Raw genomic sequence first — 18,747 nt, forward strand, 5'->3', positions numbered from 1 at the left:
AGTTTCTAGGTGCTGAAAACATTTATTTTAATGAAGGTGTCATTTAGGCAGGTGTTTGAATTTGTCAAAGACATTGAATTGCAAATTTAAGATTTGTGCTTTATATGTAAAATATACCTAAAAAAAAAACAAACCCTTAAAACTAAAACAAGCAGAAATACAGAGTGCCCTGCAGGTGGTATAAACATATATCTGTCAATTTACTGTACTTAGAACAGTGTTTGCCACTTACTTAATACTCAATAAATGCTGGCTAAAATTACAAGTATTATCTATCACAACAAAGCTACTAGCTAAGTGTCATCCACATCATTGTCAAACTTGAAACCTGCTATTTGGGAAAAGTTTAAAATGATATGAATCTGGGTAACAAATTACTATGAAATCCAGTCATACTCCATCACTTTGTGATCTATCATGAAAATCCCATAACTTTTTAACGGCCATATCCAATTTATCTTGTCTTATTAATATCAACTGTACTCTTAATTAGAAATAATAGCCACTCCATATATAAATAAAAGTAGAAGATATCAGTGGGTAATTTGATAGTTTCCAAAGGAGCAAAAGCTGAATTGTCATGGAGAGCTGTGACTTGTGGTTAGTTCTTGGTCCCTGCTCAGAGAAGTATCACACACAGGTGAGAAAACTGAAGCACAATGATTGATGAAAACCTGTCACTGGTAAAACTCAGAAGTGCAATGGCTGCAAACTTTTCACAAATGAATGTAAGTTACTTGCGAGTGGGGGGCAAGGACCGCAAAGGCACAATGATAATTCTTTTGTTTTCCCACAAAGGCAATCCCATTTTTTTCAATAAACTAATCAAATATTTATCAAGTACCTACTCTGTGTCAAGTCATGTGCTGGGCTTTAAGGAAAGGACAAACATAACTGCATTCATTCATTTCTCTCCGCATTTTTCTTTCTTTTTTACATTTTTAAAACGTTTATTTATTTTTGAGAGAAAGAGGTGGTGTGCGGGCAGGAGAGGGTCAGAGAGAGAGGGAGACACAGAATCTGAAGCAGGCTCCAGGCTCTGAGCTGTCAGCACAGAGCCCAATGTGGGGCTCAAACTCACACTGCAAGATCATGACCTGAGCTGAACTCACTCAACCAGCTGAGCCACCCAGTCACCCCTCTTTCTTTAAGTTTTGTTTATTTAAGTAATCTCTACACCCAACATGGGGCTCAAACTTAATTAGACCCCGAGACCAAGAGTCATGTGCTCCTCCTACTGAGCCAGCCAGGCACCCTGCTCATGGACCATTTAATGGATATTGGGAACTTGTCAATTTCAGGCCTGTTTTTAAAAATCTAAAATTAGGGGTGCCTGGGTGACTCAGTTGGTTAGGCTTCCAACTTCAGCTCAGGTCATGGTCTTACAGTTTGTGGAATATTAAAAAAGAATTTTTAAGTCTAAAATTAATTTACTATCTTACAATTAAAATTATGTTCACATAAATAAGAGGATGATTCCAAAGTATGCCAATACATTTGGTAGTAGTTCCAATGGCAGTCAGTTTTATTTTTGATTCTTAGCACTGCAAGTTAGAAAAGCCTAACTAAGAATAATAGGATGTCAAGAATGGCAGCAAGAGTTTACTGGCTTTGTCAGATAGTTCTGGGTAGTCAAGTCAAATTAGGATCCAGAAAACTGAGGTCATTTCTCATTATAAGCTGCAGCATTCTGTAAAATGTTAGGTCGACGGACATTCCACTCTCAAGACTAGAAAGCGGACTTTTTCAATCTGGGCAATAGCAATGAATGGATTCCTGATTCTGTGTCTGATAACATTTAGCTCTAGAAAGTATTTTTCATGTTCTGCCCCAGCATTTGGTGTGGCTTGAAAATATGCCCAATAACAACTTATTGATTTATTTTTCTGAAAAGTGAAGAAAAACATCCAGTGTTGGGAGTATGCCAAAGTCTCAAGCAACAAAACCTTTTGTATTTGATCTCAAAAGATTCCAATACCTTGTTTTCAATGGAAAAGAGTGACATTTTGGCTCTGAATGATAGGTTTAGGCTCACAAGAAACAGGACTTATTGATATAATACATCAGAGCAGGTGTATTTGAAATAGAAGAAATGTCTTTACTGACATCAACAGCGAAGTGAAACACTGTCGTTTACTACATACTATTTTTTGTTTCAAAACTTGCTTAAGCACCTTTATCTTCAGCTGCCACCACACCTAAACACAGTCATGTATGCACCCAGTTTCTTGAACCTCATGCTTTAAAGACAGGGGCTCACTGCTGCCATTTGATCATGTTTGTATTTCTTGTTACTTCCTAAAGCACTGAATGAATAGGGAGTAACTGTTACCTGCCACCTGTTTTCTCTGCTGGATGCCATTTGGAATGGCATTTTGCTGTGGGATCTGATGTATACCTCAGCTTAACATGTCAAATAGAACATCTGACCTCCCCCACCAAATCTGCTTTACCCTGGCCTCCCTGTCATGGTTGATGGATCGCACCTCCATCCTTCCACTTTGCATGGGCCAGTAACTATGAAGCCATCCCTGGTTCCTCTTTTTCTTCCACCCCGCATTTTGTTCATCAGCGATTCTTTTTTGGCTCTATTTAAAAGTACATCCAGAAACTGACTATCCCTCACCGTCTCCATGTCTCCCATGCTGGTCCAAACCATCATCATCTTTCATCTCAATACAATGATGGCCTCCTAACTAGTTTCACTACTGTCACCCCTACACCCCAATTTCTGTTCAACACAGCAGCCAGGGTGACCCTTCTCACTCCTCTGCTCCAGACCCTGCAGTGGCTCTGTGATAGTTTCACGTGGTCAATTTGATTTTTTTTTTTTTTTAATTTCTAGGAGAGAGAGAGAGACAGCGTGAGCAGGGGAGGGTCAGAGAGAGAGGGAGATACAGACTCCGAAACAGGCTCCAGGCTCTGAGCTGGCAGTCAGCACAGAACCCGACACGGGGCTCGAACCCACGAACCGCGAGATCATGACCTAAGCGAAAGTCGAACGCTTAACCGACTAAGCCACCCAGGCGCCCCTCACGTGGTCAATTTGGATAAGCTGTAATATCCAGTTATTCAAACACTAATCTAGGTATTGCCATGGAGGTATTTTCATAAATGTGTTGACATCTATACTCAGCTCTCTTTAAGGAGATTATCTTGATAATGCGGGTGGACCTCCACAGTCGAATGGCCTTAACAGCAAAACTGAGGTACCCCTGAGGAAGAAGAAATTCTGTTTTTTTTTTTTTTTTACAAATAGTTTGTCAAATTAGTTTCCACATAACACCCAGTGCTCATCCCCACAAGTGCCCTCCTCCATGCCCATCCCCCCTCCCCCCCACACTCATCAGTCCTCAGTTTGTTTCAGCATTCAAGAGTCTCTCATGGTTTGCCTCCCTCCCTCTCCCCAATTATTTTTCCCCTTCTCCTCCCCCATGGTCTTCCGTCAAATTCCTCCTAATCCTCCTATAAGTGCAAACATATGCTATTTGTCCTTCTCTGCCTGACTTATTTCGCTCAGCATAACACCCTCAAGGTCCATCCATGTTGCTACACATGGGAAATTCTGTCGTAAGACTATAGAATCGGCTCCTCCTGCCTACCAGCTTCCCTACAAATTTCAGACAGGCCAGCCATCACAACCGTATAAGCCTATTCCTTGGAACAAATCTATGTATGTATGTATGTATATGCATGCTTGTACATGTATGTATATATTTATAAGTATACATGTATATCTTTTTATGTGTATATGCCTGCGTGTATAGGCATATATATTCCCTACTGGTTCTACTTCTGTAGAGAACCCCAATATAGCTCTCTACGTCAGATATCTTCTATTTGTCCCACCGGGTCCATTCTCCTCCTATTTCCACCCTACTCTCCTTCCTGGGTGGCTGATCTGAATGATTGCATCAACAATTGTCCTCCAATTGCTTGTGGCCCTGGGAAGCCCCAAAAGGAATTGAACATAGGAAAGGGAGTTGAGCCAGCATATTTATTTCCCTAGTTCTTTCTCTATGAAGTCACCTTAATACCATACATTTAATAACTAAATCCCCAAAGTGATCCTAGGAGGTAGGGAATATTATTAGCCACATTTTACAGATGAGGAAACTGGGACACAGAAAGGTTAACAAACTCAAGGCCATACAGCTAGTAAGTAACTGTTTTGGTAATCTATTACTGCATAAAAACCACCCAAAGTCAGTGGCTTACAACAAAATACTTTTTTTTTTTTTTTTTAAGTTTATTTATTCATTTTGAGAAAGAGAGTGAGCACAAGTCGGGGAGGGGCAGAGAGAGGGGAAGGGTCAGAAGGAGAGAGAGAATCCCAAGCAGGCTTCATGCTGTCAGCACAGAGCTGGACATGGGGCTCAAACTCATGAACCATGGGACCATGACTTGAGCCAAAATCAAGAGTCAGATGTTTAACCAACTGAGCCATCCAGGCACCCCAATATACCCTTTTTCCTTATGGCTCCTGTAAGTTCACTGGCCTCACCTGGGTGGTTCTTGCTTGGATTATCTCATATAACTATCACCAGTTATCAGCTAGGGCTTGAGTCCTCTAAAGGCTTAACTGGGCTGGTTCTCCAAGATGACGTCTTTACTCCAGTGTCTGAGAAAACTAAAATAAGGGGGGCTATTTGGGCGTCTTTCTTTCTTTCTCTTTCTCTCTCTCTCTCTCTTTCTCTCTCCATGGTTGGCTTGGGCTTACACACACACGCGAGTAATTTGTTGTAAGCCACTGACTTTGGGGTGGTTTTTATGGAGTAACAGATTACCAAAACAGTTACTTACTAGCTGTATGGCCTTGACTTTGTTAACCTCAAGGTGGTCCTTGAGTTTGCTAACCACGGTGATCCTTACATGGAAGCTAGCTTACCCCACAGTGCATGTTTTAAGAGCCTAAGACAAAAGTTTTAAGATTTCTTATGCCCTGGCCCCAGAAGTCATGCAGTTATCACTTCTGCCCCACTCTATTTGTTTCATAGAGCCAGCCCAGACACAGTGTTTGGGGGTACTAGAAAAAGGCATGAATACCAGGAGGTATGATATTGGGGTGTCATCTTTAAAGACTTACCATCACAGTAATGGTGTTAGTATTGAACCCAGGCAGTCTGGCTCCAGGAACTATAGTCTTAACTACTCTATCATGAGGTGTCTCTATTAGAAATAAGTAAATTAATTCATTACTTAATTTGTATGACTAGCGGGGACTATTCTGGTGATTTGAGGCTCCAAAGGTGAAATAAAGTCCCTATCTCTAAAGATAGAAAATTATTTGCAATTTTTAACTGATAATCCTTTCTCTGTTTCTAAACATCCTAGTTTCAAAAGCTAAGGGGCACTCTTGGTGGTGCTGGGGTGGGAGGTGTTTGGTTGAGGGGACATAACTTGAGGAAAAGCAGGGAAGGTTTGGAAGTACTTCTGTGGACAAAGTCTTATGAAAGATCATATTTTAAGTGAAGAAAGGACATAGTGAGCAGGAGTGGGTATTTCCAATGGGAGCTAGCCATGCCCCAAAGGGATTACCATCCAGCATGAAATGCATTGGCTTATAGACAAGTTCTACACAAACACCACCCTTTTATGCCTTATTACAGCCCTGGAAGAGAGCTTTAAAAAAAAAAAATCACCATCACCACGGTTTACTGAGTGCATGTTTGCACCAAGCTCTGTGCCAAGGACCTTTCATCCACTATCTCCTTCAATCCTCAGATTACCTTTATAGGGCAGGTCTGACCATCATAACCAACTTTGGAAAGTTCTGGAATCTGTGTCACATACCCAGTAAATAGCTGAACAGTATGTCAGTATGACTTTCCAATGCCCATTCCTCTAGTCACTGAGTAATGCCACATATACAACCCTTGATATGAATCTTGTCACCCTGTGTCATTGTCATTCATTTTGGGGACATCTCCCTGACCAGTAAGAGCCTCCTTCTCCCCTCCCCTCCCATTCAGGGATGTGGATTTCTTTTCATTGCAGTCTTTTATGCCCAACCCAGCACCTGATCTCTGGTAGATACTTTAAAAATGGTTTTAATGAATTAATAAATTATGATTTTTTTCAGAGAAGGTAAACCTCAGCCTAGGGCTTTTAGAAAGTCTATGTCTAGCAATCGGACTCCTGTCAATTCATTTTTAGGAGGCATAAGCAGCAATAATATCCCCCACTGGCTTCTCTGTGCCCTTCTTGTCAGCTTTATCCATGGAACAGCCCACCTCTGACTAAAAAGTCTCTCCCTCCCTCAACATTTTGTGAAACACTGTTTTATTATATGCAGTGCTTATAGGAGTGTCTTGGGGCTGAGGTGATATTTAGTGGCAGGGCTTGTGCTGTTTTCATTCCAACTCCCCACTTCTCTGTGGGTGTTCCATTTTTTTTTTAGAGGTTTATACTGGTTTTCCAAAGATTTGCCAACATTGACTGTCATGATCTAACAATAATATATCTGAAGAAAACACCTCTAATCTCCAAAGTTCCTAGAGTAAGACATTCAAGTATACCCCAAAGAACTACTGCCACTGTTGTTAAAGCTGCTAAATTGTAAGGTGCGGCCATGTAAGATGAAGGTAGTGATTACATTTTTCATAAGATCAAGAATCAATAATCCATACATATAAAACTTCACTGTGCCAAGAACATGCGAAAGCAACTATTCACAGGAGCACTTTCCTAACTAAGCAGAACAATGTGGGGAAAGAAGAGAACCCTTAAAATTAGGAGCTCCCCTAAATGCTCCTCTGGTCTCCAGCACAGAGAAGCCAACAAATGAGACCACTCTCACTCTCGCTATTTATTTTTTTGATATTGTTAATATCTGACAAATTTTGAGGAATCTGCAAATTTATGGAACAATTCTAATTTGCCCATTATTTCACATCATAAACTGAGCTCTGGAGGTGGGCAATGAATGTGAGAGTGATTCCATCAATCTTTTTAAAACCCCTTCTGGGTGTTTTACCTCTGTTAAATGCCTTCTCGATTTATACTGCTTTTTAACAGAGAGGTTTTTAACAGATTTAACTGCTTTTTAACAGAGAGGTGCTATTTTTGTGCTCCATTACTAAAGAAGTATTTCAGGAAAGAATGACTTTTTGGTCACTAATATGTTACGAAGGAGAATCTTTTTCAGAAAACATGAAGACTTTGTTTGCATGGTGTCTCATTTTCCACTCTACTCATTAAGCCCTTTCTAAGGCTTCTGCCTCAGCCCAGCACTAAAAACTACAGGCAGTACAAATAAGCACATTTATAACATTAGGTTTTCAATCAGTAAAAACATATTTGATTTTCATGTGAAAGAGCAAAGAAAAACAAAACAAAACAAGCAACAGCGGCCCTTAAAAACAAGCAGAAAACTAAACAAATTTAGAAAAACTGGACTGAGGTCCCATTGGGATAATGTGGCCTCCTTGCTTACTTATTTAGGATTTGTGTTCTCCTTGCTTCCCAGGAGGATTTATGCGAGCAAGGAAAATGTTTTAGTTCTTCCAATATCTTATCAACTGAAACCTAATTGGGACAGTTTAAGGGCCCTAAGAGTCACAAAGTATCTGAATTATACTCTCTTAATTAAAAAACCCAAACAAAAAACAGCGATAGTGCTCTTATCCCTTTCATACGGTCCTCAAGCTTGGGTATGCAGACATTCTCTGTTAATTATCCCCATCCTTACTAGGAATTAGATGTAAATAATATTAAGTCCAGCACTGAGTTAAATTACTATTCAAGGCAGCTGAAATAACCAAGCCTAGTCCAACAAATGTATATGCACATTTAAAAAAAAAAAACCATAGTTAAGATTGGAATTTAAGTCTCTATATAATTCTAAATCCTACATGTAGTTTAAAGCCAGGAAATATGTGCTTAAGGCCAAAATTCCATTCCTCTATCTGTCCTGCTGTGGTTATGCCAGGCAAATAATAGTTAAAGTAATTTTAGAACCTCTTGCTATACTCTTAGGTATAATTAAGTGACTTAAACGTTGAGTTCCTGTCTAAATTCACTATTTGTTTTCTCAAATTATATACCTAGCACCAATCTTAGTAGAACATCATTATTTGTTTCAATTTTCACACAACCCCATGCCCCACCACTGCTTTCTTCTCATGAAGCCATGCAGGTTATAAATCCCAACCACATTTTTAATCTATCATTTCTTTAAACTAAAATGTGAATACTGTTTAAATTTAATAAGGCTTTGGAAGGATGGATTCAGTATGATGACTTTAACATACACTAGTAGCAAAATTACCCCCAAGACAATGGTACAGGAATATCTTTATGATTATTTATCGGACATATTTGGAAATATCAAGCAGGTGTTGTAAAAGGGCCCTATGATGTCAAACACAGGACACAATACCAATTTCTTAAGTCTTAGAGTAGCACAGATAAAATGAATCCTAACATCTTTTACTCTTTGCATAGGCAATAATAATCTAAGACCTTCAATATTTAAAAAAATGTAAATAAGATTTATTACACATTATCAATACTTAAAACTACTTACAGTGAGCATCACAGTTATTTTCACACATAACAGTTACTGATTTTCTTGTCTAATTCCCCCACCAGATTATAAAATCCTTGAGGACAGAAACTATGCCTTGTCTTTTTTACCCCAGGACCCAATTCAATGCTTAATTCATAGCAGATGCTTAATAAGCACCAAGCGAATGTTAATTTATTGGCTAAATAAGCTTGTGACAGTGACTTTGTATCAATAAGTTGAAAAATTTTGTGCTAGTCTTTTCATATACTTGTGCAGGAATGGCAATATTAGGCAAGTTGTGTGTTCTTTAGACCTCAGTTTCCCTACATGTGAAATGGGCACACTGATACATATCCCACTGACATCACAGAATTGGATGGGAATGAAATAAAATAATACAATGTATTTGAAGGTATGCTGAAAACCACAAATTATTATTTTATGTCTACAATCTATAATAATAACTAGTATTGATCAAAGGCAAAAGGAAAAAATTAAATTTCCTTATAACTTACAGCCCACTGACAATCCTTGAGACAGGCAAAGTGACCTTCCTCTATGAACTCAACCACCTTAATAAGCACACTTTGCTAAAGGCAAAAGGCAATCTTAGCTTAACATTATCCCAACCTCCAGGATCCTGTAAGTCTACTTTAACATATAAAAACTCCTTTGGAAACTTACTTTATCTCTATCCCCCAGGACAGAGTTTAGCAATCATTCTCCAAGCATCTGGCCCACTGATACACATCTGAAGGGTCTCATGACTAGGGTTTCACTAGACAGTAGTAAATGACCTTTTCCTAATGACAGCTAGCCCCTCAAGGTCCTGGCAATCTTGCTTCCAAATTCCTTAGAGACCTATGCTATCCCTAATCTCCCCCCAACTTATATTATATATATATATATAATTATGTGTATAATATATATANTCACTACCCCCAATACAGCTCTTTCTGCTCAGGGTCTGTCCCAGTGCTTTAATAAAACCACCCCTTTGCACCAAAGATGTCTCAAGAATTTTTTCCTGACCACTTGCTCCAAATCCCACCGATTCCACATCAGTATATTTAATTCCAACTCAAAAGAAAGAATAGTTATCAAAATGACAGTACATGGATTACCTGGGAGCCTGAAGATTTCAACGGATGATGATTTATGCTTTTTCTTCTACTGCATTAATTAGCTAAAAAAAATTTTTTTTGCCACACACTTCTAGTTTAAGTGGAAATGTTCTATTCATTGCTGAAACTGCTCTCCCATTTCCGGCAAAGGGCTGTGACTTTCTGACCCACCCACATTATTTAAATCAGAGTTAAAGGAACCTCCAATGCCAAATTTTAAACTCCACAAACATTTGCTGATTTTTCTCAAGCCAGATTTCTGCTGCAAATAATTAACTGAAACCCTCAATAATTGGCTCTCTAATTCCAATACCATAAAACAAATTTTTTTGGAAATAAAACTGTTGCCCTTGGCAGCACATATACTAAAATTGGAAATAAAGAAGAGATATAAATAATAAATAAATACTTTGGAATTCGAATACTGATTTATAACAACAGGACAACATATATGAAGTATCTTATCTTAAAAAGTTTTGTAAATCATGCCTGGCTTTAAATTTAAGCACAAAGTCATTGTCACCTGTATCTACATACCAAATGCTGTTTCTGTTAGATAATGATCGCAACTGTCGAACACTCAGATGCCACATTTAGTTTTAAGTGGGGAACCAATTTAAAATAACAATTCCTTCATACCTATTCAAGGAGATTTCCCAGAAGGTTCTAGGCTTCCAGTTTCCTCTAATTTGCATAGTTGCTATAAACAAAGATTCAGCTGGTTCCACTTAACTGGCCATAACATATGTAGCCCAAGTCAAACTCTGAGTAGTTGCTTTCATAAGGTATTATTTTGCTACTAATGTCTATTTTTGTAATTCAAAAATTCTGTCAAACCATCAATATGAATCTGTAACTCTACTATGGGATTATAAAATGAACAAGTTATGGAAGAAAAGATCAAGGAACAGAAAAAGTATTGGTGATTTGCCAAGTTTGCAATGAATTTATAATGAAACCATTAATGGAACGGAGATCTTTGTGTCAGAGGTACCTGTGGAGCCTCACTGCCACTCAGAGCCAGGGGAACACATCTTCACAGGCAGCTCCCCATGTTCACATCTGCTACATATTCATCTGTATATCTCCAGCACCTAGCACCCGACCCGGTGCGCTCTTCATAAATGTGTCTTGTCAATGTGTCAAGGCAGCCGTGAACTCCAACACAGTCTGTGTTTGTGTTCACAACAGTCCATGCTCTCCTGCTTCACTTGGGGATCTCAGAGATCCCTTCCTGTCTCCTGCATGGTCTGTTCCGATGGACACATTTACCTAACAGGAGGACCATTGCGATAGAGGGTCCATGTGATGTTAATACTCAGAGCTTTGTTTCTGATTGCAGGGCTTGCTACAGGTGGAGTTACTGGTTATCATCCTTAAATCAATTCAGGTGACCTTTGTCTCCACCCAAACCTGCTTAGAAGACCACCATTTCCCAAAGGATTATACATACATTGGCTCTCAAATCATACTTAATTCCTGTCCCCACCACCTATGTCAAATAGGTGTTGTTTTTTTTATACAGATGCCCCTTAACTTCCAGTTCCAAAAATCAACTCTCACAGGAAGCTAAGAAACCTTCTACCCCATCACGGATTACAAACTATTTAACAACTTCATAGCCCTCAAATTCTCTGGTTTAGTCTCTAACTAGACATTTTTGAGAACATGTTTAGTAAGATGAATTAGTAAAACCTAAGCTAGTTGAGGTTACCAAGAGATGTGGCCAGAAAGATGCAGCTGAATCAAGAGGCTTGAGTTCCAGTCACAATGTCAACACTCCATAGAACAAGTGTCAGCCTCCCCACTTGCAAAGCAGGAGAACTCAGCAGCACGGAGCACCCATGTCCTCAACATTATCTTTATGTAAATGAGTAAAATGAACCTCACTATCCAAAGAATTTTTTGTGTTGAGGGAAATATTCATATTATATACTGCTCAATATGGTAGCCAGTATCTACATGTGGCTACTGAACACTTGAAATATGGCTAATAGGGGAGCACCTGGGTGGCTCAGTCGGTTAAGCATTCAACTCTTGGTTTTGGCTCAGGTCATGATCCCACAGTTGTGGGACTGAGTGTTGTGTTGCGCTCTGCACTGTCAGCGTGTAGCCTGCTTGGGATTCTCTGTCTGTGTCTCTCAAGATAAAGTAAACAATTTAAAAAAATATATGGCTAATGCGACTTAAACACTGAATTTTTAATTTAGTTAATTAATTTAAATAGCCAATGTAGACAGTGTTTGGAACAGTGCAACTGTCTAAGATCTAGCTATGAAAATTTTAAAGTACTATAATTTAAGGACAAATCTAAATTTCTAATCTGTAAGCTGTATTTCCATACTGGAAAGTCTATTACAATTGGCTAGAAAGTTTGGTTGTGACAAGCAGTATTCAATTTTCTTAAAGTATACAGATACTACCACTAGACTCCCTCAATCCCCTACTAATAAGAAGCAGTTCAATGAAAACGATTTGTTGGGGAAAGCCACCTTGTGGGAAAACATCTCCAGTCTGGAAGAACCAGAATGAGAGGCAGGTAAGGAGTGAGGGGCAGAATATTTCTCTTCAATTACAGAAACTAGAGTTTTAGGGCCACTCTTGAGACTCCCATTTTGAGGCACCTCTGTGATGCTTTAATAAAATTATTTTTTAAATTTTTTTAAAGTTTTTTTTTTATTTTGAGAGGGAAAGAGCATGCACAGGCACACACACGTGAGCAGGGGAGGGGCAAAGAGAGGAAGAAAGAGAATCCCAAGTAGGCTCAACTCTGTAAGCAAAGAACGCAAGGAGGGGCTCAAGCTCACAAACCATGAGATCATGACCTGAGCCAAAATCAAGAGTTGGACACTTAACCAACTGAGACACACAGGTGCCCCTTTTAATAAAAACAACATTGAATTAGCCAGCAGAAATACTGTTTACTGACTGCAGGAGCAGGAAAATGGACTGGATCTTCTGGCTTTGGGAACGTCTTTAATAGGCTGACTGCCATGAGGCCACACCAGAGCTCAGCCCTGTCTGGAGCAGCTGCCAAGCAAAGGTCCCGGGCCTGGTATATCCAGCCTCTTGGCTGGTGCCACTACATCCTAACTGCATTCAGAACTGTGAGACAACTGCTTTAGGCAGAAGATCCCATGCTTCTTTATTTCCTTTGTTATTACCCTTGTCTAGTCCACTATCTCCTCTCTCCCAGATGCCACATTAGCTTCCTAAATGGTCTCCAGCTATTCCGTTCTTAACTCCCTACAATTCATCCTCTAGACAGCAGCCAGAATGACCTTTATGCATTGTTGCACAATCATCACCACCACCATCCATCTCCAAAACTTTTTCATCTTCCCCAAGTGAAACTCTGTACCCATTAAATATTAACTCCCCATCCACCAGCCTTTAACAGCCACCACTCTGACTCTATGAATCTGACTACTCTAGATACCTTATATAAATAGAAACATGCAGTTTGTTCTTTTGTGATGGTTTACTTCACTTAGCACAATGTCTTCAAGGTTCATCCATATTGTAGTATGTGTCTGAATTCCCTTTTTAAGGCTGAATAATGTCCCTTTGTATGTCTACACACATTTTGCTTATTTTTCCATCTGTGGATAGAAAGTTGGGTTACTTCCCCCTTTTAGCTACTGCAAATAATGCTGCCATGAACATGGAGATATAGGTATCTGCTCAAGTCCCTGCTTTCATTTCTTTGGGGTATATACCCAGAAGTAGAACTGCTAGAAAATATGATAATTCTATGTTTCTTTTTCTTTTTTATGGAAGTATCAATGACACACAATGTTACATTAGTTTCAAGTGTACAACATAGTGATTGGACAACTCTATACCCTATGCTGCACTCACTACAAGTATAGCTACCATCTGTCAGCATACAATGCTATTACAATACCACTGACTATACTTCCTATATGGTACCTTTCGTCCCCATGACTTATATATTCATAATTGGAAGCCTGTATCTCCCAGTCCCCTTCACCCATTTTGCCCATCCCTCCACCCACCTCCCCTCTGGCAACCATCAGTGTGTTCTCTGTATAGGTTTGATTCTGCTTTTGGGGGGTTTAATTTCTTGAGAAAGTGCCATACTGTTTTCCACAGCAGCTGCATCATTTTACATTCCCACCACCAATGCACAAAGGTTCCAGTTTCTCTACATCTTGCCAACAACGCTTGTTATTTTCTATTTTTTTTTATAATAGCCATCCTAATGGGTGTGGAGTAGTATCTATTTTTTTTTAATTTTTAACTTGAGAGAGAGAGAGAGTACCTGCAAGTGGGGGAGAGGGGGAGAGAGAGACAGAGAATCCCAAGCAGGCTCTGAGCTCAGCAGAGCCCAACAAGGGGCTCTATTCTCACCGTGATATCATGACCCATGCCAAAATCAAGAGTTCAGATGCTCAAGTGACTGAGCACCCAGGCACCCCTCTATTTTATTTTTATAATGCATTTCTAAATACTTAACACCTTATTATTTGTTTGTTTACTTAAACATTAATTGCCCATCTCCCCAAACTAGAATGCTAGCTGCATGAGGGAGGGCAAGGAGTTTGGCTGCCTTGCTTGCTGCCATAACCCAAATAGTATCCAGCACTCAAACACATCTGTTGAATGAGTGAGAGACCTCAGGGCTACCAACATTAGCACTACCACAGTTTTCCTCTTTTTAGTTCCCTAGGATCTACCAGAGCTCAGAGTCCCCTTCTGCTACTCCAACAGAGGACTATGAAGAATTGAGAAGATTTTTTACAAACAAATTAGTGCTATTCCCTGTGAAATATGAAGAAAAATGTTGTCAAATTAAGACCTTGAGAGCACTCAGGGCCTTTAGGAATAGGAGAGGCAGCAATTATAACCAGGAGAATGTGCTGGACTTCTCTGGAAGTTCTTGGTAGCTACTCATATGCAAACATAAAAGACACAGGCCCCTTAGAATAAACTCACTGGCTAAGAGTGAAAACTATAAAGCTTTTTTAAAGTGGAAAAGCAAGCTGTGTAGTCCTTTTTAAAAATATTACCTATACTTTCTAAAAAAGTTTTTTTCTTTCTTTTTTTCCAAAAAGGCTGGCATTTGTTACTCAACTTCATGAACATCAGTTCAGGCAGCCTGAGAAAACCACGAATAAATATGTCACAGAGACTGCTTGTCGTCTGCTTGTTTTCCCTTCTTTCCACAGTTGATAGAAAAGTTTTACTCAAAAGAAAACTTTTGAAGCAGAGTATCTGTATGCCTGAAATGAAGCCCTCTTTTCTCTAGTGTTCTTGCAGCTAGAAGTGGCCATGTAGCTCAGAACCAGCCAATGAGATGTAAGCAGAGAGCTGCATGTAATTATGTACAACGTCCTTAAAGGAAGGATATATGTCCTTCTCTTTCTTCCTTATTTTGGCTGGAACAGAAACATGATGGCTGGAACTGGAACACACACCTAAGTATACCACACCAATCTTGCATTCCCTACCTCTACATTCCTTTACGTGAGAGAGAAACCAAACTTCTCTTTGAGCCATTGCTATTTGGAGTCTCTGTCACTGGAAACTGATCTAGTCCTGACTTACACAGAATCCCTTCAGTAAGATTATAGAATCCAGCCACAGAAATAAGGTCTTCCTAAATATAGATGACAAAGTAGATTGTTCCATAAAAATCTGAGTTGTTTTGAGCTCCTGCCAAGCCCAGGTTAGCCAATGAGGTAAGCAGGTAGGAGTGATCTGCTGTATCAACTATAGGTCAGAAGGAAAGAGAAGTCAATACCAAACAACAATGAGAATAATGAAAATGATAACAGTGATGGCTAACATTTATTAAGCACTTATATCCCAGGCACTGAGCCAAAGGGCTTTACATGCACTAATTTGTTTTAATTTCACAACAATCCTGAGGTTTTTTTGTTTTTTTAATGTTCATTTGAGAGATAGAGTGTGAGTTGGGGAGGAACAGAGAGTGAGACACAGAATCCGTAGTAGGCTCCAGGTTCTGAGCTGTCAGCACTGAGCCCAACACGTGGCTCAAACCCATGAACTGCAAGATCATGACCTTAGCTGAAGTCAGACAATGAACCGACTGAGTCACCCAGGTGTCCCACAATCCTGAGGTTTGAGAAAGATCCGGGGCACCTGGGTGGCTCAGTTGGTTAAGCGTCGGACCTTGGCTCAGGTCATGATCTCCTGGTTTGTGGCTTCGAGCTCCACGTCAGGCTTTGTGCTGACAGCCAGCTCAGAGCCTGGAACCTGTTTCAGATTCTGTCTCCCTCTCTCTCTGACCCTCTCCTGCTCACGCTGTTTCTCTCTCCCTCAGAAATAAATAAAACATTAAACAAAATTTTTTAACTAAAAAAATTTTTAAAAAGAAAGATAAATCCTGGTCACACACAACTTATGAGTGATAGAATAAGAATGTGAATCCAGGGAAGATTGACTGCAGGGGCCATACACCTTACGTTTACATTGTATCCAAACAGAACATCCATTGTACTTCCCCTTCTCCCACAGAAGAATATGGTAGTCAGGCCTCTCCTGAAGCACACCACTCCATTACCAAGGAAAACTTTCACTGGACACCTTCCTCCCATTAATGTTTGATGCCACACCAACAATGCCCATAATACCCCAAATATATAGCCAACCATGAATTTCTACTTGTTAGGCACATGATGCCTCCCAGTCATTAATTTCCTTGAATCATTTATAACTTAAAGCCATTAAATTACAACTAAAACACAACTATAATATGAAAACCAAGTTACATGTTTATTTTGAAGCCTTATTCACACTTATGCTAATATCACTATTTCAAAGCTATTTCTTATGACTCATTCTCTCCTGGCCCCATGTGTTGCAATAACATACTGAAATCTATACCAGTTCGTCAGTCAATATTTTATAGGGGAGCATCAATGTATACAGGAGCCAAGTTTTATACTAAGGAGATGGACCCCTCATACCTGTCAAATGACCTTGGTGAAAATGCTCCACTACAAAATAGGTTTCACTTTATGTAAAGTTGCACTTACCAAATGTTTGATCAAGTCAATTTACATAATTGTTCTAGACCTCAGTTTCCTATCTATAAAATGGGTATAGAAGAGTTACTTTCTCAGAGAGATTTCAAGAATTCAGTGAGAGTATGTGAGTTAAATACTTGGCATAGTGTCTAGGAAACAGTAAGTGCTCAGTAAGAGGTAGCTACTTTTAAAAATTATAATCAGTGGATGGCACAATCTGACTGAATGAAGCTCTCAGTGAACCACTGTGTTCAATTACTAAACAATTTCCCAACAACAAAAAAGTGAAGAAGACTCAGTATCACTGACTGGAAAGATGACTCAATCTAGCTGATTCTACATTCAGACTAGTTTTTTAAGATGGCTACCTGGAAATCTGACTTCTTATCTTGAAATGGCATAATCTATGCCATTACTAACCAACATGGGCAGTTTATTAGCCTTTGCTTGATCTTTAGACTTTCCTGCCCTATTCCACAATTATTATTATTCACTATTCTCAGATTGCCTTTAGTGGTGGTTTTAAATCAGGGACATTAAGTGGGATTTTTTTTTTTTTTTCGTTTTCTTTACCCTTTTACTCATAATGGGCATAAAGTAGTCAAGGATGAGCATTACTTTTGATCTTCTATTCTCTGCTGGGAGACATTTACACAGGGGACAGGTAACAAATGGATTCTAAAAGTCATTAGAACAGGCCTTTGAAAACACCCTTAATTTTGAATCCATGAAACTCAACTGAGTCAGGGTGAGTTTTCAGAAACACATCTGCTTTAAGAATTTATTCCTTCAACAGTTATCTTGTGCCCTTTCTAATCACGAATGCAGGAAGCCACTAGTTCTATTAATAAAAATCTCCCGAATAGTTGAGGTAAATCCAACATTTCACTATTTCAGCCACTTGCCCCTTACCCAGATCCTGACACCAGAGGGAAAATGCAGCAGCTTTCCACTGTTTCCAATACCCACTTCCAGGAGAATACCCTTAAAAAAAATGCTTACTGTGATTTTCCAAGTACATTTGCTATTTGGAGGGTACACTCCAGGAAAACCTTCACTGCCAATAAATCCAGACTCTCCAGTAAGAATGCCGCCACATGTGAAAACAGGTCTGGGAAAATAAAAGAAGGAAACTTAATTTGAAAGTGGGAATCCAATGTCAACTTCAGAAAGGGGTACATAGCCTATTAATATGGGTAAAGTTATATTGATTAATAAATGCCTGCACCATATACGGGATTTGAAATACTTGCTAGTTCTTAGAATATTTAAATTATAGCCTCATAAAACATTCAGTCCAGTTGCCATCTGTCTCCATCCCAGTAACACATCTATTGATCCATCCATCCATAAGCAAATGCTCCACATAGTTGTAAGAACTTATAAGAAAATGGTAAACGGATAAACAAGAAAGTGATTAATATTAAAAAGTTTTAATTTCCTAGACGTGGAGAGACGCCTACTTCTCTCCTTTTCTGAATATCGTTGACCATTGACAGGGCCTCCCATTTATAAACGAAGATGGCTGGTGATGGAGACGGGAGAGGGGATGCCAAAAGTGGCCACGGAGTGGGTCCCCCAGTCCAGGTCCAGGGCCCTCCAGCAGCTCTGATGGAGGTGGCGAAGAGTTAACTCTCCGGGAGCGGCCCCGCGCGCGCTGCGCGACTTGTTTTCCCCTTGGCTTCACGTCTCTGGGCCAAGCCTCCCGGGAGAGGAAAACAGAAGTAAAAAAGCAAAGTCCACAGATTTGGGCCCTAGTGCCTCCCTCCGCCCGCAGAAGCACTGGGGGAGAGAAGGCGCAGGTCAGCTCCAGCCCCCGCCACGTGGTGGCATGGCCAGCTGCGGGGCCAGGGGCAGGCCGAGCAGGGGGCTCGGGACCCGGCCCCGGGACAGCCGGCGCGGGGCCGGGGGAGGCCGGNCGAGGCTGCAGGAGAGCGGGAGGAAGGTAGGCAGGGAGGGAGCCCGGGCGGGGGTCGCGTTACCTCTCCGGGGGCTGCTGCCGCGAGAGCTGCGCGGCGGCGGCCAGCAGCAGGCAGAGCGCGGCCCAGGCGCCCGCGCCCCTCATGGCCGGTGTAGACGCACGCGGCTCGTTCCCACC

The 18,747-nt window shown here is 40.2% G+C and overlaps 1 protein-coding gene across 2 annotated transcripts in view; it reads right to left on the bottom strand.

Moving 5' to 3' along the window:
- PCOLCE2 (procollagen C-endopeptidase enhancer 2) overlaps window positions 1-18,738 on the bottom strand; it is an 84,537-nt gene extending 65,799 nt beyond the window's left edge. For both annotated transcript variants that reach the window (XM_077756662.1, XM_077756661.1), the window contains exons 1-2: window positions 18,632-18,738; window positions 17,652-17,760 (exon numbers count right to left, since the gene is read on the bottom strand). In XM_077756662.1, the coding sequence (XP_077612788.1) occupies window positions 17,652-17,760; window positions 18,632-18,714 (192 nt within the window). In that variant the 5' untranslated portion in view covers window positions 18,715-18,738. The remainder of the gene's footprint in view (window positions 1-17,651; window positions 17,761-18,631) is intronic.
- Between the last annotated feature and the right edge of the window lie 9 nt (window positions 18,739-18,747).

Source organism: Crocuta crocuta, unplaced genomic scaffold (assembly GCF_008692635.1).
Source record: "Crocuta crocuta isolate KB4526 unplaced genomic scaffold, BGI_CrCroc_1.0 scaffold337, whole genome shotgun sequence".
NCBI classification, from domain to species: Eukaryota; Metazoa; Chordata; class Mammalia; order Carnivora; family Hyaenidae; genus Crocuta; species Crocuta crocuta.